The sequence below is a fragment of the Hyla sarda genome, chromosome 8 (assembly GCF_029499605.1).
Source record: "Hyla sarda isolate aHylSar1 chromosome 8, aHylSar1.hap1, whole genome shotgun sequence".
Taxonomy (NCBI): domain Eukaryota; kingdom Metazoa; phylum Chordata; class Amphibia; order Anura; family Hylidae; genus Hyla; species Hyla sarda.
Window position 1 is genome coordinate 62,526,662 of NC_079196.1, and position 21,576 is coordinate 62,548,237.

The 21,576-nt window shown below is 42.1% G+C and overlaps 1 protein-coding gene across 1 annotated transcript in view; it reads right to left on the bottom strand.

The window, feature by feature from the left end:
- Positions 1–21,576, bottom strand: part of PRKRA (protein activator of interferon induced protein kinase EIF2AK2) — a 53,124-nt gene that overhangs the window by 21,882 nt on the left and 9,666 nt on the right. Inside the window, exon 2 of the mRNA XM_056534364.1 lies at positions 19,899–20,068. Coding sequence (XP_056390339.1) covers positions 19,899–20,068 — 170 coding nt within the window. The remainder of the gene's footprint in view (positions 1–19,898; positions 20,069–21,576) is intronic.

A 21,576-nucleotide genomic window follows, 5' to 3' on the forward strand; every position in this document is an offset into this window, starting at 1 on the left:
ATATAAAAATATAAATATTATAAATATAAAAATATAAATATTATAAATATAAAAATATAAATATTATAAATATAAAAATATAATTATAAATATAAAAATATAATTATAAATATAAAAATATAATTATAAATATAAAAATATAATTATAAATATAAAAATATAATTATAAATATAAAAATATAATTATAAATATAAATTATAAATATATTATATAAAAATATAACTATATATAAATATATATATATATATATATATATATATATATATATATATATATATTTTACACACACACACACACACACACTATATATATATGCCTGAACACCTCTTCAATGCCCAAGGAGATGCAGCTTCTGATCATTGGTACAATGAAAATGAGGTATGGCATTAAATAAAAATTTAAATTAAAATAGATATGTTGTGATTGTATCCTTTTAGAGAGATCATTAAAAAGCAAATAAAGTTATACATTTCCTATTTTAATATTTTACAGTTGAATAGTATTATACACTTAAAGGGGTACTCCTTTGGATAGGGGACAAGATGTCTAGAGAAGGAGTACCTCTTTAAAACAAACTAGTGACAATGTGTTATACTGGACTTGCTGGTTCCTGATTTATTAAAGAGAAAAATAAAAGTGCGGTCCAGCCTATTTCACCGAGGATGGCGCCATTCCTCTGCCGCATGTGCTTTTTCTTGGTCAGGAAGCTGTGTCTCTATACTGACTACACAGAGCAGCCATCTGTCCTGTATTTTGCTTTCTTTTAATCACTGCCAGACCAAAGAAAAGGCCATCTTCATTTTAGGAGAAAGCAATTCCTTTCAGGCATCTTTAAAGGGAACCTGTCAGGAGTATCATGTGGCCTGTACCATGGGGCAGCATGAAACAGACCCCCAAATTAAAATACACTATGGTATACGCCAGTGTTTTCCAAGCAGGATGCCTCCAGCTGTTGCAAAACTACAACTCCCAGCATGCCCGGACAGCCTTTGGCTGTCCGGGCATGCTGGGAGTTGTAGTTTTGCAACAGCTGGAGGCATCCTGCTTTGGAAACACTGCTATACGCTGAGAAAGTCCATTTTATAACCGTATTGGAACTTGGCCTGGAGTCACCTGGGAGGTCGGCTGTGGTTTCCACCTACCCTGCTTGATTTAAAAAAAAAAATCTCTCCCAATGTTTGTATTGTTCATATTTTTGAAAACCTAAATAAAGATGTAAAAATAAAAAAAAATAAAAAATCTCCCGAAACACATCCACAAAGAGAGACCTGTCAATTAAGCCCATCGGGGTGGGGAGAAGCCTGGTGAAGCCTTGTTTCTGGAAGGTTTTTAAACTATTATTTAAAACACTACAGTATAGTTGGTTGTAAAAAGGGGACTGCCTGTTTCACGCTGAGAGGTTCCCTTTAACCCTAGGAAGATGGTTAGGACCCATCCTACAAAGAACCTGCCCTTTCCTAGGTAAATAAAGCTTCTCTAGAGCTATTTTTTTTTCTCCCTTCCTCTCTAGACAATGGGGTATGCAGATTGGGTGAAAATTATCAAAGGGTTTGTTGGTTTGTTGCAGAAAAGTCAAATTTTGCCCGTTTTTGCCACTCTCACCATTTTTTTTTTTTATAAGTATATCTCACCTCTCCCGCAGCCCAGCAGAGTTATTAAACACACACACTAATCTAGAAAATTTCTTGTATCGTACAATATACTTTCCTTTAAAATTGTTACTAAAATAAAAAAATAAAAAAAATGACATCTCTTGCAGACATGTCAAAGTTTTAATTGGTCAAGGTTTGCGTATTCAGGTCCCCACTGATCACTGGAACAAGCGGGAAGAAGCGCTTAGCTAAGCACATCTCCTCGATTGTCGGTGAAGGTCCCAGCACGCAGACTGATCAAAACATTTGATGTCTCTACGTATGACATGAACATTATGTCTAAATAACAGGGACACTTTAAAACCAGCGTACATATAAAATCCTGCCGTTCGTTAATCCCCCCCCCCCCCCCAAATACTGAATCCACAGGTTTCTGATAATAAATCCCCGTTGAACATTATATGGTTACATAGTATTTTAGGTTCAACTACGGTGCTGCCTGAATACGCATACATAGTTCTGGCTTCTGAGAAACCAGCATAAGCTGCAAGACACCAGATATACATAGCGCATTTACTCATTAGAAAAGAATGATCTCCTCCTTGGAACTTGCAGATGACAGAGAAGAGACCCAAGGTCACGAAAACTGAAAATACAATCACTTTGATTCTACACAATAACATATTGAAAAAATAATCAAACTACCCTTCAAATGGGCACTATTAGAATAAAAAAAACTTTATTGTACATCTTAGCAAAACCTTAACCTTTCTAATAGACGTCATAAAAAATGTTATCTTTTAAGCATGGCTTATAAAAAGAGACCACTAGGTGTCTCCATACCATCCAGAACATGATCCTGTCCCACTTCAGCATCATCTTTGTCCCAGCTGAAACACAGGCAGGGACACTGGTAGGAAGTGAGGGCGGGACAAATCTGTGCTCACTCCTGTCCTGGCTATCACACTGCAGCATGAAGCCAGAGAGGAGGGGTTACAGAGCAGCCTGCATTGAATGGATGACGAGTCCTAGCACAGCAGAGCAGACTCAGGGAGGAAGTGAAAGCTTGCTAAGGGCAGGCTCAGTACTTGGCTTGGACATGCCCTTTCCTTCCCTGGCTTCTCAGCATCCCACTTCCGCCTACCAGTCATCTTTGAAGTACAGTATAACTTCTGAGATTGGGAGGTTGGGCACACACTGTAACACTATCATCGCACACCTGCACAATGTTGAGGTGCATGATGAGGTAGAAGCGGAGCGTCGGGGAGTGATGAAAGGTACTACTTTTCCTGCAACTGGATAACCACTGTAAGTAAACCTGGCCTTGTAGAATAGATGCATTCATGTATAATAAAACACGAATATGCTTTCATGTATAATAATAATCCGAAATGCCAGGGGCTGAAACTATTAGACAAATACTTACACAGATCTTTTCGTAAAGACACTACCCTAAGAGCGCGCAGTCATGATGCATCCATGATCGAAGCCAATTAAATTAAAGTGTACCTATCCTCAACAAAAACCTTTTATATAATGTAGCTAATACCATTATATGTATATTTGCAATATACATGGGTTAAAAAAAAATGTGTATATTTTTGGGTGAAAAAATGCTTTCCCTGCAGCTATAGTCTGTGTTTCTGTGAGGAGTCCAAATACAGGAAGTGAGGGCAGGAGAAGCAGGGCTCTGTGCAAACTCCTGGCTTGTCAATCATCCTTATGTGTGAGCCAGGAGCATGTCACAGAGCCCAGCTTGTCCACCCTCACTTCCTGTATTTGGACCCCTCAGGGACAAAAATGCTCTTGGACAATCGAAAGCAGCTCTAAAACGTATCGTAAAAAATACACTGCTTCCTTTTTTTTTTTTATCCCCAAAAGTGTTACGGTAGACTTGCTAGGTTTTCAATGTATGGAATCATTTTCTTGTAGGACATGAAAATTTTTACAGAGAATCACCATGTAAACTTCAAAAGCCTTAGCTTTAGGTATAATGGCCGTAGAAGAAGACCTCAGTGCTGCATTAGACAAGACTACAATCTGGAACTATACTAACTGATGTCTCTGTTCTTGTCACAATGTTTCAGTGCATATGTAGGAGGGGAACATTCTAGGACAGGTCTGTATAATTTAAAAGGGAACCAGTCATTACTTGCTGTCTGAACCATGAGTTACCGGTGTGGTCCTCAATGGGTTCTTTCTGCCTTTTCAGCCATGAATGATAGACCTGCCCCTATACCCAAAAAAGGAAAAGATATATAGGTCAAGGCAGGTGGGATGAGGAGAAGCCACTGGGGACTCCGCATAACCTTGTGGTTTTAGATTGGATTTTTATAGTCTCATTGCATGTAATATGAAACAAAGCCGCTTTGCAATAGGTTTCAATTAAATATTTTCTGTCGTTTTGCTTCCACAGCCCTTATGTAGAGCTATGTGTCTCCATGGTGACAGACAACAAACACTTTGTATTCTGATCCTGCGGTCACAATCTCATCTGTTTCCAATTATATGCTAACATATGTTCATGGATTAATGAAGAAGCAGACATGACAGGGTATGACTGCAGGATCGGACTGTTTGTTACCATGGAGACACATAGGTCTGTATAAGAGCTGTACAAAATAACATAGCAAGTCTTTAAAGGGGTACTCCAGAAGCCTTCCTATTCCACAGTCACACTCCACAGTGGTGTTCAGGGGTGGAAGATGGCTGTATAAAATGTGAGAATCATGAACTCTGCTATGTTGACTGTTAAAAGGTATACTCCACTGAAAAAAATCTTAATCCTTCCAGTACTTATCAGCTGCTGTATACTACAGAGGAAGTTCTTTTATTTTTGAATTTCCTTTCTGTCTGACCACATTGCTGTCTGCTGACACCTCTGTCTGTGTCAGGAACTGTCCAGAGCAGGAGCAAATCCCCATAGCAAACCTATCCTGCTCTGGACAGTTCCTGACATAGACAGAGGTGTCAGCAGAGAGAACTTGTGGTCAGACAAAAGAAATTAAAAAAGATAACTTCCTGTGGAGCATACTGCAGCTGATAAGTACTGGAAGGGTTAAGATTTTTAAATAAGTAATTTTCAAATTTGTTTGACTTTCTGGCACCAGTTGATTTAAGAAAAAAAATAGATGCACTGTGACATAGGTGGACAATAGCTTTTAAAATAAAGTTCCACCATTTAGGGTAGTGTTTTCCAAACAGGCGAAGGCTGTCCGGGCATTCTGGGAGTTTTAGTTTTGCAACAGCTGGAGGCACACTGTTCAGAAAACACTGCTTTAAGCTGCTTCAATAGGTCACAGAATTTAGGCTTAACATATGCCAGTATAGAGGCACCTAAGAGACAAACCTCCGTGTTCTCCATTTCTCAGAATGCATAGTTATGTTTTTGCACTATATTGTCCCGGATAAGTTAGCATTTTATGGTCATAAAAATAAAGTCATGATATGATAAAACCTGAATAATGAAGACAGAAAGCTACAGAGATGTACAATCCAACATATATCTACAGGTTGATACATATTATAGTACGCCTCCATACAAAAATGTAAAGCAGAGTCCATAGACATTAAGGTTGCATTCACACGTGCGTATTTTTCATGCAGATTTTGCTTCCCATTCACTTCAATAGGTAGCAAAACCTGCAGCAGAAAATATGCACATGTGAACGCACCCGAAGTGTGTAGTTACACATACAGTATCCTGTGCATGGGATTTTAAGTTCTGTTTAGGTAATAAGTTTACATTGAAATCTGTAGCATAAAATCTGCAGCTTCAAATCCTGCGCAGGTTACTGTATGTTTAAATAAACCCTAAGGGAACTTTCACACAAAGGATCTGCTGCATTTTTTTTTTGCAGCCGATTTTGCTACCTTGATGGGTGGTAAAATCAGCTGCAAAAAATATGCAGGAGATCCTGTAGGTGTGAACGTACCCTAAAAGTGAAACCCTGTACCATATAAATCTGGAAGGGACAAAAATGTTGCATGCTCCATTAGAATCTGTTTTTTAATACAATGACAAATCTCTAATAAGTATAGGGGCACCATAGAACAGGGTGGCATTGACAGTGTGCCTCCTATGGGTGCCACATGCTTGAGGCCTGAACTGAAGAAGAAGAAAACTTTTCCCTAAACCAGTGTTTTCCAACCAGGGTACCTCCAGCTGTTGCAAAACTACAACTCCCAGCATGCCCGGACAGCCAAAGGCTGTCCGGGCATGCTGGGAGTTGTAGTTTTGCAACAGCTGGAGGCACCCCAGTTGGGAAACAGTGCCCTAAACCCTCACACAAGATCACTGCAGCTCATCGAGAACCCTGAGAAGAATAAGCAGATCTCACCTCCCTGTTTCTTGGTCGGCTTCTCCGTTTTCTCCGTCTTCTCTGGTTTCTCAGTTTTCTCAGACATGGCAACTGCTCGTACGGCTTCTGTCCCTAACCCAGACTGAGCGAGGGAGGACAGCAAATATCAAAGTCATCTACCACTCCCATCACTTGATCCCGCAGCTACAGCTGTTCACACGTACAAGGCTTATCCGGGGACAAAACACGCTGCGATCAGCAACAGACTCAACTGTGCTATTAGTAAGGCAAAAAGGTTCTCTCTGTATGAATGCATTATATAAAGTATGATCTGGTCAGCGTTAGCCGCAGCACAGATATCACACTGGGTGTATCAGTCAAGAAATGACAAAAAAAAATCCCCAAATCTTATAGACATAGGCCAATCTTAATAGAAGGCTGCTGAGTGATCGAAATATGTATAGAAATGTGCCTAGTCCAACAGATACCAGAAAAAGCTGTTGCAGGAGGGAGAGGCATCAGGGATCAATAGTGATAGTATGGCTGAATATCTATATGTGGAGGATTTTTGCCCATACCGCTGTACAGGTCGGGCCCCTCCCCCACCCTCCGAGTCAATAAAATAAAAATAAACTTACCCGTAATGGGGGTGGTCCGGGCCATCCATCCTTCCTTCCTGTAGTGTCCGGCGCCATTCCGGGTGTAGGGTGAACCGGTCCGGGCTGTCCTTCTCCGGGGGTCCTCTTCTCCACTCCGGGCAGGCTCCGGCCTAGTACGCTGCATAGACGCCGCTACGCCGTGACGTCAGGTGCGTCGCTGCGCACGGGCGTCACTGCGTAGCGGCGTCTATGCAGCGTACTAAGCCGGAGCCTGCCCGGAGTGGAGAAGAGGACCCCCGGAGAAGAAGGACAGCCCGGACCAGTGCACCCTCCACCCGGAATGCCGCCGGACACTACAGGAAGGAAGGATGAATAGCCCGGACCACCCTGACAGGTAGGGGAGAGAAGCGGGTGGTGGCAGCGGCAGCCTATGGCACCGCAAAAGCCACTGCAGTGCATTGATTTAAAGCGCCCGCTTTAAATCAATGACCTGCAGTGGTGTCGAGGGGGGATAAATAGCCGATAACTTATACCGGAATATCGGTATAAGTTATCGGCTATCGGCCCTAACCTCCACCGATTATCGGTATCGGTCCTAAAAAAACGATATCTGTCGATCCCTAGTTAACTCCCCCCAGCCCACAGTTTCAAGGGGCGCTGGCTGCCTCGGTGAGCATCTTGGGGAGTGGGTGGATCACCACCTAGGGCCACTAACTAAGATTACCCCTACATTTATACGACACAAAAAATATAATTTTAGGCATGATAGAGTGTTAGGTGGGTAAACACGTTCTCCTGGTCTACATGGGATGGATGATACAACTAGAGATGAGCGAACTTACAGTAAATTCGATTCGTCATGAACTTCTCGGCTCTGCAGTTGATGACTTATCCTGCATAAATTAGTTCAGCTTTCCGGTGCTCCGGTGGGCTGGAAAAGGTGGATACAGTCCTAGGAGACTCTTTCCTAGGACTGCATCCATCTTTTCCAGCCCACGGAGCACCTGAAGGCTGTACTAATTTACGCAGGAAAAGTCATCAACTGCCGAGAAGTTCGTGACGAATCGAATTTACTGTAAGTTCACTCATCTCTAGATACAACCCTTTACTTGTCCAATCTGTGTAAAATGGGGCTTAAAGGGGAACTCTGGTGTATTATTATTTGTTTAAATCAATATGTGCCAGAAAGTTAACAGATTTGTAAATTACTTCTATTTAAAAATCTTAACCCTTCCAGTACTTAGCTGCTGTATGCTCCACAGGAAGCTCTTAAATTTATTTTCTGTCTGACTACATTGCTCTCTGCTGACACCTCTGTCAGTCTCAGGAACTGTCCAGAGTAGGAGCAAATCCCCATAGCAAACCTCTCCTGCTCTGGACAGTTCCTGAGGTGTCAGCAGAGAGCACTTGTGGTCAGACAAAAAAGAAATTAAAAAAGAAAAGAACTTCCTGTGGAGCATACAGCAGCTGATAAGTACTGGAAGTAATTTACAAATCTGTCACTTTCTGGCACCAGTTGATTTAAAAACAAGTAGTTTTTCACTGGAGTAGGGGTTATCCAGCACTAAAACAAAGAGAGCAGATTACTTCGAAACAGACCAGGTCTGCAGGTTGTGTGTGGTATTAAAGCTCCGTTCAATTAAAGTGAATGGAGCCAAGTTGTTATATCACACACAACCTGAGGACAGGTGTGGTTGTTTTTTGGAAGAAATTAGCTCGGTTTTTGGATAACCCCTTTGAAGTTCTAACAGATCATCTGAACACATACAGATATATATACACACACACACTTGCCATTGTTGTCCAATTTATGTATGGTTTTTTGGGGGAAAATTTTTTTTTAGGGTGTGTTCACACTGCGGAATCTCCGCTTGCTGAATTCAGTGAGCTGTGATTCCGTCTGGCTGACGCCGACGATAATACTTCGGCGCTAGGGCCACGGGGCACTGAGCTGTCACCACTGACGGCTATGCAGTGCTCACAGAATCAGCACAAAAAAAATTAACATGTTCTTTCTTTGCGCAGAACAATTCCACCGCTGAAATTCCACAGTGTGAACGGGTCTCGCGAACACCCATTCACACTGATATTAAGTTCACACCGCAGAATTCTGCTCCCGGAATCCCGCCTGTGGAATTCCGTAGCATAAACATACCCTTACACCCGAAAAATTCCTTTTTCAGCAGTATCCAGCAGACAGCTAGATTTACAGAGGATTCTGTGCTGCCGGGAATTCTATCCCGTTAGGCTTCTTCGTGCCATCTCAAACATGTAATGGGGAGTGGAGAACTTGCATCATCCTCTCTTGCAAAAGGATCCTGTCCCAACTATTTGGACCAGGCTTAATCTGGGGCCTCTTCTGTGACTAGATCAGCTTTCATTGAATAAAAATTCCAAAAAAAGAGGTCACACTACGCAGGGAAAGGAAACCTGCTTTGGCATTCCTTATAGAAAGTTCAGACAAACATTTCTTAGAGATAATAGCAGCTGATGATAAATATATAGCACAGAGGGGTCCATTTTTGGGTTCCTTTTATTATCCCCCAGCTTATTTGTATTGGAGAACAATCACAGTGTTAGGAAACACAGGCTCACTTGGTTGGATGTGACAGGAGTTACTAACGTGGGTGTTATGTTACCTGTTCACACATCCTGAATCCATACTGCTGACAAATTGCTATGAATTCTATAAATTGCAATAAGTCACATTGTGTGAGCAGAAAGCAGTATGTCGGCCGCACAGCACAGTTGCTTAAGAACCACATACGTAGGCATGATGCTGACGCTACGAATAGGTTTGTTTCCCCTTTACAAATTATAAGCATTTAAAGATTCAAAACCTATGTGGTAAATATAGGGGATTCTGGTGAATTGCAAAAGTTATTGGATGGCTATACTGGCAAACAGGCAACTGCAAGGTCTGAACCAGCCTCAAGCGGGATACGTTTGCATGGGGATTTGCTCCTACTCTGAACAGTTCCTCACATGGACAGAGGTGTCAGCAGAGAGCACTGTGGTCAGACAGAAAAGAAATTCAAAAAGAAAAGAACTTTCTCTGTATTATACAGCAATTATTGGAAGGATTACGATTTTTTTTTATAGAAGTAATTTACAAATCTGTTTAAAGGAGAACTCCAGAACATAAAACTTGTCCCCCATAGTGCCGGCAGTAAAAAAATAAGGATGTACATACCTTCCTCCGCTCCCCCGGGGCCTTCGGTAACCAGCTCCGGCCTCCGCCGTGATCCTCTTTCTGGTTGCCGGTGGTCGGAGAGTCGTACTGCGCTCAGCCAATCACCGGCCGCAGTGAAGCCCCAACTCGGCCGGCGATAGGCTGAGTGGCAGTGTGACGTTTTCGGCCCCGGCCGCAGGTGCCGGTGTAGTGAAGAATTTTGTGTCCTGAAGCGTTTTCACACTGCCGCTCAGCCTATCGCCGGCAAAGTCTGACTGCGATGCGGCTGGTGATTGGCTGATTCATCCGACCACCGGCAACCAGGAAGTGGATCGCGGCGGAGACCGGAGCCGGTTACTGGAGGCCCCAGGGGAGCGGAGGAAGGTACGTACATTTTTTTTTTTTTACTGCCGGCAGTATGGGCGACAATTTTTATATTCCAGAGTTCTCCTTTAACTTTCTGGCACGAGTTGATTTAAAAAAATTTTTATAAAATGTTTTCCACCGAAGTACCCCTTTAAATGCTAGCATTCTTCTATATGCTACTTATATAAATATCTTGTATTAAGGAAGGATATCTGGAGCATGCGTCACAGTAGCCAGTTATGTAATCACATTCAGTTATTTTTCTTTAAACATGGGTTTACGTTTTTTAATGGAATGTTTTAATGTAACTGCCATGGTCATTTACCGACATTAGAAATACACTTATTATATATCTTTACAGGTTTAACTTAATGGTGTTGCTTCATGTGACAGGGGTGTACACCATAATGTACAGGGTGGGCCATTCATATGGATACACCTTAATAAAATGGGAATGGTTGGTGATATTAACTTCCTGTTTGTGGCACATTAGTATATGTGAGGGGGAAAACTTTTCAAGATGGGTGGTGACCATGGCGGCCATTTTGAAGGTGGCCATTTTGAATCCAACTTTTGTTTTTTCAATAGGAAGAGGGTCATGTGACACATCAAACTTATTGGGAATGATGTACTTGATTTTAACATAACTTTATTCTTTCATGAGTTATTTACAAGTTTCTGACCACTTATAAAATGTGAAATATAGAAATTGGGGCTCAGAGTCTTGAACATAGGATTTAAATTAAAACATTCATTAAATATATGATATAAAATTGTACATATAGGTATAATGTACTGCGGATCACAGGGCCCTTGTGATCCCACAGTAAAATTAATATTTAATATTTATAATCCTTGTAGAATGGGCAAAACAAAAATTGGAACAGGACCCTCAGTTTACGCAGAAGATTTTGTTCAGTGATGAGGAAACTTTTATGTGAATGGTGAAGTTAACAAACAAAACCACCGCTATTGGTCTGACACTAACCCACATTGGATAGATCCCTCCAAGACTGTGGGAACACAAAAATTGATGGTATGGTGTGGTATATGGGGTACAAAGATAGTGGGGCCATTCTTCATCAATGGAAACCTCAAGGCCACTGGATATGCGAAATTGTTACATGATGATGTGTTTCCCTCTTTATGCACTGAAGCTGGCACGTTCCCTGAGTTTTTCCAGCAAGATGGTGACCACCACATTATGGGTGTCAGGTCCAAGCATTCCTAGATGAACAGTTTCCTGGAAAGTGGATTGGTCGTCGTGGGCCAGTTGAATGGCCCCCAAGGTCTCCCGATCTGACCCCCTTAGACTTTTATCTTTGGGGTCATGTGAAGGCAATTGTCTATGCTGTGAAGATACGAGATGTGCAGCACCTGAAACTACGGATACTGGAAGCCTGTGCTAGCATTTCTCCTGCGGTGTTGCTATCAGTGTGTGAAGAGTGGATTGCGGGTTGCATTGACAATTCAACACAATGGGCAGCACATTGAACACATTTTATAAGTGGTCAGAAACTTGTAAATAACTCATGAAAGAATAAAGTTACATTAAAACCAAGCACATCATTGTTTTTCTTGTGAAATTCCCAATAAGTTCGATGTGTCACATGACCCTCTTCCTATTGAAAAAACTAAAGTTGGATTAAAAATGGCCGACTTCAAAATGGCCACCATGGTCACCACCCATCTTGAAGTTTCCCCCCTCATATATACTAATGTGCCACAAACAGGAAGTTAATATCACCAACCATTCCCATTTTATTAAGGTGTATTCATATAAATGGCCCACCCTGTAATCATGTGACATGGCATATATGTCTGTTTGCTTGCTTGCACATGCCAGACACTATGACTTAGAGGAGTGATCCGAAACACATCAGTTGTCTGGCTTCCAGATGATGGATGTATACTTTTATGAAGATTCGCCAATACTCAAAACACTGGGCTGCTGGATATCCAGTGTTTGCAATTGTATGTGTTGGTTACCGTTACAATGTATCAGTCTATGTACTGCGCTATGAGCTAAACAAAGCAGCAGGGTGCGGTGGGGCTTCGTGGCTTGGCGGTGCGGGGCATTATCGTATTATCGGCAAGGTAATTGCCGATACCAATAACGTCCAAAATCGTGAATATCGGACGATATTATCGGCTAAACCGATAATTGGTTGGATCCCTACTCAAAACGTAGAATTCTGCCAACATTTTGTTTAATGGTATTCCTCTAAAAATAAATAAACAGGTATGTAAATTTTGTGGAATTTCCACTGTGTGAACATAGCCTGTGTAAGAATTTATCATTGGTTTTACCGTTTTTTCAGTGTTATAAAGTTGCAAACTTTAGCGCAGAGTGAAAAGTCAAATCCTTTTAGTGATTTACACTCAAGAAAACAACTTGAATGTAGTGTTGCGGCACGCTTTCAGTGGTCAGTGATTTATCAAGGAATTTTTATGCAATCCCACACGCATCTCTTTGATTAATGTGTGGGAAGTATACTTGGTGTAGACCCAGGCAAACGGGGGTAAAAAGAACCCGATTTACACCAACAATAATAAATTCCCCCTTAAGTCAAGCACTACAGCTTATATTTATTCATGCATTTCATCAAGAGGTGCTTTTGTTCTAGGCCTTCACAGACCTCTAATGGTCCAACAATGACTGCGTTGTGCAGCAATAACAGCTGATCACGTGGACCTCTGGGAGATTGCAGCTCAGCTTTCTTCACTTCAATGGAGCTGAGCTGCAATAACAGGCCAAGGACAGGTTTTGGGCAGAAAGTAGCTCTAACTTTCTAATTCTGGACAAGCCCCTTTAAATGTGTGTGCCAACTAGAATACTAGCCTATGTTCACAGTGTATTTTGAGGCTCAAAAATACGCGTGTGTATACAAGCTAATGAGCCTAAAATTTTCAAGATATTTTATTGCTTTTAAAGCATTTTTCTGCACATTTTCTCTTTTATGGAGCCAAAGGATAGGGGATAACATGTCTGATAGCTGGGGTTCCACCGCTGGGGCTGCGGCACCCCAGACATCCAGTGAACAGAGCGCACTTCGCCTCGTGCCGGATGAATGGCAATGCGGGGCAGATGCTGATGACGTCATAGACACTCCCTCTAAATGCAATTCTATGGGAGGGGGCGTGGCCATGACACCACAAGCCTCTGGCACTGAACCAGACGCTCCTTTGGATAAGGGATAAAATGTCTAGGGGCAGAGTACCCCTTTAAAGGAGAGTGAGAAGCTGCAAGTAGCCCAAGGGGAAAATACAAAAACCACTAATAGAGGTTATCACCACTAACCATATAGAAACGATAAATAAAAATTACATTTACTGAACAGACAGCTCTTTTATACAAAAATTAGTGAGAAGACAAGCAGTCGCACATTAATCTGGGTCATGGGCCTTATTAGACCACGTGATATGTCGTCGTATACAGGGAGATGTGTCATGTATGATGGAAAATTGCATTAAAGTGTCCATGGGTAAAGTGTCAAGTGCTGGGAGGCATTTCTACAATAAATAAGGTGTTCGTTCTTATAAAATATATATTTTATGGTTATATAAATATACCTCTTCCACAAAAATGGGTGTTAAGACAGTGCTCACTCAGTAAGGCGAGCAGCATCCTTGTTACCACCAATCTCTTTCTATACAATACTAGAGGGTCCTGCACATGAAGCGCCTGCTTCGTTTCTTCTAGTTCAGCATTTCTCAAGCGAGGACCTCAAGACCCCCCACCAGGTGATGTTTTCAGGATTTCCTTAGTCTCTCGCAGATGATATGACTGTGGTGATACCTGATTCACTGACCAGAATTATATCACCTGTGAAAGACTAAGGAAATCCTGAAAACATGACCTGAGGACCGCGCTTAAGAAACACTGTTCTAGTTTGCTACTTGCTGGTGTAAAATAGGTTTTTATTTAACCTGTTCAGCTCTGGAATATTCTTGTTCAGACCAGATACATTTTAGTCCCTGTTTTTAAAGCAGGCTTAGGCTACTTACACACTGCCGTTGTGCCCTGTCCATAAACGGCATTAGGCTTTTTTTTTTCTTAAAGCCTTTATGGGCCGTTATCGGGTCGGGGAACAACGGGAAATAATGGGTCCCGATCGATACCATTTACTTCGAGGTCCTTCGAGCATCGTTATTTTGTAGCCAGAGAAAAAGACGAAGCAAGCAGTATTTTTTTCTCCCGCTATTACACCCCCCCCAGCTGCCACACTGCCGTGTCCTAATGGCAGTGTGAAAGAAGCCTTAGTTTGTCAAGGCATATTCTGAAAAACGAAGGCCTCCCTTGATAAAGTTCCTTAACGAAACGTAAGTCTGGGTTGGCTGGACTGGTGATATCATGGGTGAGTGTTCAATGGCACAGAGTGATGTAACCTATGTGGGGTGAGTTAATCTTTGGGGGCCACAGGGCCTTAAATAGTGACATAGGTTATTAATGGTGCAGTGAAGTGTTGGTGAATATCCCCTCTATCCCCTATGCATTGCTTACTCCCCTTTAACAAACAGAACAGTGTATTTTCACGAGTTTACAATATCACCGGCAACAATATTGGATTGTATCTGGACATTGGCACATTTGCACAATTGTTTTATCCTGATTCAATAAAATATATTATTTTAATTGGCAGTGGTAATGCTTTGTTGTTCTCTGGTATATAAGCTACACTGTGATATACAGCAGTAAGACCAAATAGGTTAAATCCAAGGGGTCAATGTGAACTTTTGTTGATAATGTTAAGCATGTAGTGGTTAACAGTTTTATGGATTCCAATTGCAAAATTTGCATGATTATTTTCTTTTGGCTCTAAAAACCAAGTGTGAATAGTGATCAAAAGACTGTGTCGTTACTAAAAGACTGTGTCGTTACTAGAAGTGTGATCAGTGATCTAAAATATATAGCACTGGATGCAGTAAATTACTAACAGTTTTTTGGATTCAAAGTGCGGAATTTGTATGAATATTTTCTCTTGGCTCTACAAACCAAGTGTGAACAGTGATCAAAAGACTGTGGCGTTACTAGAAGTGTGAACAGTGATCTAAAGTATATGGCACTGGATGCAGTAAATTACTAACAGTTTTATGGATTCCAATTGCGAAATTTGCATGATTATTTTCGCTTGGCTCTAAAAACCAAGTGTGAATAGTGATCAAAAGACTGTGGCGTTACTAGAAGTGTGAACAGTGATCAAAAGACTGTGGCGTTAATATAAGAATATAAGAATACAATGTTGGGGCTCTCATCTGTATGAATTAATGTGGAGAGGTGAGCACCAAGAAAGATACCAACATATGGCGGTGGCAATACATTCTTAGTTTTTTCACGTGGTGTGATTTTTTCCAAAAAAGTTTTTTTCATATTTTAATGGATACAATAAATATTAACATTTTAAAGGTTCCCTATTTTTTTCATTTTTGATATATTTATACGAGTTGGGAGACCTACATCCTTTGGATCATTATAGTTTTTTCATGTAGTGGTTTATATTAAACTTTTCTTTATTTTCACATATTAAAAACAGGTACAATGTAAGAAGTTTTATTTGGCCCACCACATGCCGGACAGGTTCTTTGTTTCTTGGATTAACCCGATAACGACCACGGACGAGTATAGACGTCCAGGTTGGCGGCCGTTCCCGCAGCTGGACGTCTATACTCGGCCATTATTCTCGTGGGTGCTGCCCAGTGCACCCACGAGATCGCGGCAGGGACTCGGCTGTATCACACAGCCGGGACCCTGCTGCACTGCCAGGACCGAAGTAAACTTCAGTCCTGGCAGTTTTAACCCTTACAGCAGCGGTCGGAAGTGACCGCGGGCTTTAAGTGTTATGACAGAGGGAGGGAGCTCCCTCTGTCACTCCTGCAGCACCCCGCATCGCGATCGCGGGGTGCTGTGTGTGTCCACGGCTGGCCGGGACCTGCCGCACTGCCGGGAGTGAAGTTCACTTCACTTCCGGCAGTTTAACCCTTACAGCCGCGGTCAGAAGTGACCGCGCGCTGTAAGGAGTTCTGACAGAGGGAGGGGGCTCACTCTGTCTCCTCTGCAGCACCCCGCAGTGCGATCGCGGGGTGCTGCTGCATACCTGGGCAGCCGGGGGTCCTACAAAGACCCCCAGGTCTGCCCTGGGTATTGCCTGAAAGGACGTGCCAGAGGCACGTCCTAATATGCTGCCTGCTAGTGAAAACTGGCAGGCAGCATATAACTGCAATGCTTTGGAATACTAAGTATTCCAAAGCATTAAAAAGTGTAAAAATAAATAAATAAAATAAAAGTGTAAAAATAAAAATGTAATAAAAGTGTAAAAAATTAAAAAAACTATATATATTAAAAATACATTTATTAAATGAATCTAATAAAAAAAAAATGCATAATGTATAGGATCGCATTGGCGAACATCCGCAGCATGTAATATGTTGCGGATGTCCACCATGTGATCCTACACATTATGCAGCAGTCACGGTAATGAGCTCCCTGCTGCGGCTGGGTAGATTTGTGTGTCCACTCATAGCGGCGGATTTCCCGCCGGCAGTCATGAGCGGACACACTGAGCTACCCAGCCGCAGCAGTGATGGATATATTCGCCATGAGCGGGTGCTTATTCCCACAACATGGCGGATATATCCATCAGGAGCCTTAACTGTCACAGACAGACGCATTATACTGCCAGCCGACCAAGGACCAATCAGAGTGGTCCCTGGTGCAGCCAATAACTTGTAGGGGTGCGGTATATAAATGGGGTCACTTGTGGGGGTGGGGGTACTGTTCTGCCCTGAAAGCCAAATGGCGCTCCTCTCATTCTGAGTCCTACCACGCGGCCAAGGAACCATATATGTCCTAAGCGGGGGTATTTCCGAACATGGGACAAGCAGCTAAATAAAATATAGGGTGCATTTCTTTCAATATCAGAAGTGATGTACAAAAAATATGCCCCCCCAAATGATGCATTTGTGAAAAATTGCAAATTTCGAATTTTTAACACTGACTTTGTAATAATTCCTGCCAAAAAACTATGGTGTTAAAATACTCACTGTACCCCCTAGCGAATACCTTGAGGGGTCTAGTTTTTAAAATGGGGTCATTTGGGGGGGGGTGTTCCTATGTTCTACTACCTTTTAATTTCTGCAAACCTTGCATAGCACACAAAAAAAGATGTACTTTTCAAATTTTCAAAATTTCAAGTTAAATTGTTAGGCTTCTAACTAATTTAAAATGTTAATTAAAAACAAAAAAAATGACGTCAAAATAAAGTAGACATCTGAAAGTATAAGTTTCATAAACTATTTGGTCAGTTTGTATAAACATATGCACCCTATTAGTGTTAAAATAGCAAAAAATCGTAATTTTTGGTAAAAATTTCATGAATTTTTGCATTATAAAAAAAAACTACAAATTATATCGGCTTACTTTTACTATGTACATGAAGGACAACTTGTGACAAAAAAACAATGTCAGAATTATCGTGATTGGCAAAACGTTACAAGAGTTATTCTCTAATAAAGACAGACATCCCCGATTAGAAAAAACAGGCCTGGTCTTTCAGGGGCGTACAGGTTTATTTGTATTGGTCCTTAAGGGGTTAAAGTAGATGAACTCTCCCAGCTGTCTGTCCACACCTGCAGTGCAGAAAGGGTGAGAGCTGGAATATTGATGTTTGTACGACTGATAAATAGTTTCTTCTAGAAAAGTTCCCGGATAATTGTCACTAATTCATTTAAACCTCTGCTCTTTCCATGCTTAGTAGTCAAGTGGGCGGTCCTAGTCAGGGACTGACAGACTTCAGTGTCCATACAAAGACAGCCATCAGTAACTAAGTAGGACTGCTCACTGTAAAAGATTTAACCTTTTTTCATACATATACTTCAAATTTTGCTTCAGGTAGTATGGAATAGGCTCAGGTCATGAACATTAAAGGGGTATTCCAGGCAAAAACTTTTTGTTATATATCAACTGGCACCGGAAAGTTAAACAGATTTGTAAATTACTTCTATTAAAAAATCTTAATCCTTCCAATATTTATTAGCTTCTGAAGTTTTCTGTCTAACTGCTAAATGATGATGTCACGTCACGGGAGCTGTGCATGTTGAGAAAATATCCCCATAGAAACTGCACAGCTCCCGGGACATGAGTCATCAGAAAGCAGTTAGACAGAAAAAACAACTCAACTTCAGAAGCTAATAACTATTGTATGGATTAAGATTTTTTAATAGAAGTAATTTACAAATCTGTTCAACTTTCCGGAGCCAGTTGATATATATATTTAAAAAAAAAAAAAAGTTTTGGCCTGGAATACCCCTTTAACCCCTTAACGACGCAGGACGTATATTTACGTCCTGCGCCGGCGCCCGCGATATGAAGCGGGATCGCGCCGCGATCCCGCATCATATCGCGTGGGTCCCGGCGCTAATCAACGGCCGGGACCCGCGGCTAATACCACACATCGCCGATCGCAGCGATGTGCGGTATTAACCCTTTAGAAGCGGCGGTCAAAGCTGACCGCCGCTTCTAAAGTGAAACTGAAAGTATCCCGGCTGCTCAGTCGGGCTGTTCGGGACCGCCGCGGTGAAATCGCGGCGTCCCGAACAGCTGATCGGACACCGGGAGGGCTCTTACCTGCCTCCCTGGTGTCCGATCGACGAATGACTGCTCCGTGCCTGAGATCCAGGCAGGAGCAGTCAAGCGTCGATAATGCTGATCACAGGCGTGTTAATACACGCCTGTGATCAGGATGAGAGATCAGTGTGTGCAGTGTTATAGGTCCCTATGGGACCTATAACACTGCAAAAAAAAAAGGGAAAAAAAAGTGTTAATAAAGGTCATTTAACCCCTTCCCTAATAAAAGTTTGAATCACCCCCCTTTTCCCATAAGAAAAATAAAACAGTGTAAAAAAAAAAAAATATAAACATATGTGGTATCGCCGCATGCGTAAATGTCCAAACTATAAAAATATATCATTAATTAAGCCGTACGGTCAATGGCGTACGCGCAAAAAAATTCCAAAGTCCAAAAAAGCGTATTTTGGTAACTTTTTATAACATTAAAAAATGAATAAAAAGTGATCAAAAAGTCAGATCAAAACAAAAATCATACCAATAAAAACTTCAGATCACGGCGCAAAAAATGAGTCCTCATACCGCCCCGTACGTGGAAAAATAAAAAAGTTATAGGGGTCAGAAGATGACATTTTTAAACGTATAAATTTTCCTGCATGTAGTTATGATTTTTTCCAGAAGTGCGACAAAATCAAACCTATATAAGTAGGGTATCATTTTAACCGTATGGACCTACAGAATAATGATAAGGTGTAATTTTTGCCGAAATATGCACTGCCTAGAAACGGAAGCCCCCAAAAGTTACAAAATGGCGTTTTTTTTTCGATTTTGTCGCACAATGATTTTTTTTTCCGTTTCGCCGTGCATTTTTGGGTAAAATGACTAATGTCACTGCAAAGTAGAATTGGCGACGCAAAAAATAAGCCATAATATGGATTTTTAGGTGGAAAATTGAAAGGGTTATGATTTTTTAAAGGTAAGGAGGAAAAAACGAAAGTGCAAAAACGGAAAAACCCTGAGTCCTTAAGGGGTTAAGGCTGTTAATAGAGTCATCAGCAGCCAGGATCAGAGCTAAAAAGAAAGTGATCAAACCATTACATCTACACAAAAATACCATTAAAAACCTCCATAGCTTCCCCCCAAACACAGTGACAGGATAGAGCATTTTTTTTTATGTCACCCTTATGGCTCTTACAGTCTCTTTAGCTAGTTTATCTGCCTAATTTTTACACTTATTTGTTGAGATACCACTGGCATGGCCTCTTGCAAGATTGTTTTGCTACCATTTTTTTTTCTTTACAAACCTATGCATGATATCTCTCCTATGGTAACACAGAATGTGAAGCTTGTGTTATGGGCTTGTCCTTCGGCTTTTTCTAATGTGTACACAGCGGGGCTGCCGGTCTTGATGCCAAATTCATGTAGCAGCTGAATGGGGGTCTTGCATGGGGTGGTTGTTGGGAGTTCGTTTAAGCTGTGGAGAGAAAGAAAGATGCAAGAGATCAGCAACTACAGACAGCAATTCTACTACAGCTATTAGCCTCCTGACCAGAAGACAGACAATATATGTGCATCAGGCCCAGTACCTCTGAAATCAGTGGGTATCTATAGCATACGCTCTGCCCCAAATAACAGCATACGCAATCATATACAGTGAAACCCCCCTACCTACGATGGCCCAGACATACGATCATTTCAACATAAGATGGCCTCTCAGAGGCCATCGCATGTTGAAGGCAGCATCAACATACGATGCTTTGTATGTCGGGGCCATCGCATAAACGGCTATACGGCAGCGCTGACTGCTTCAGCTGCCACCAGATAGCCATTTACGGTGCCCCGTGTGGTCCGCTGACGATCACTTACCTGTCCTCGGGGCTCCGGCACATTCCTCTTTGGGATCCCCTGCATCGTCAGTGCTCTAAATAGTCATCATCAAGTCACTGCGCACGCCGTCCTGTCATCCAATAGGAGCGGCGTGCGTAGCGACGTGATGGCGGCGACGGAGAGCGAGGATGCCGGGGAAGCAGAGGCCTTGCCGGAGCGTCGGGGACACCCCGGGGACGCGGCGACAGCGATGGACGGCGACATCCTGGGCAGCTGTGACGGTCCGGAGCGGCGGGGACAGGTGAGTACAACTTCCTCTACCAGTGGTCTTCAACCTGCGGACCTCCAGATGTTGCAAAACTACAACTCCCAGCATGCCCGGACAGCCGCTGGCTGTCCGGGCATGCTGGGTGTTGTAGTTTTGCAACATCTGGAGGTGCGCAGGTTGTAGACCACTGTCCTATACTTTACATTGCACGGATCCCTCAACATACGATGGTTTCAACAAACGATGGTCCGTTTGGAACGGATTACCATCGTATGTTGAGGGACCACTGTACTATTTCCCCTTTAAGTAACTAAATGAACACCATCATAATACCTATGGAATGCCCACCCTGTAGGCCTCCTGCACACAGCTCCATTATATAGAGTAGTAGGAGATCCAGAGGTATTAGAGAGATATGCTGCTAGTAGAGAACAGCTCTGCACATTGGGTCTAATGGTGCACGTCATGATTTGCTTTCCTTTGGATCCTGTATGAAGTGAAGCAGGAACAGTAAAGCCCATTATATGGTCATCATATTGCAGCTCAGTAAAATCAGAGGTCTCTATAGGAAGAAACTTGTGACCGCAGAAAAGGAATCTGACTATATAGTGACTTTCTTTTTTCTTTGTGAAACAATGAAGCCACCCACGTCAATGGGTGCAATGAGCACCCTACTGTGGGTGCAATGAGCCTAAGTGACAGCATCACAGAATCTATCCGCTCAGCCTATTAGATCTGCAGTACAGTTCCATTTATTCAATTATTTTAATATATATTAAGGGTAGGGTCACACCTAAGGCATCCGCAGTGTATTTTACGCTGCGGATCCGCCGGTGACCTGACGGAGCAGCCGTGATATCTGAGTACACTGCACATGTGCACTTGGC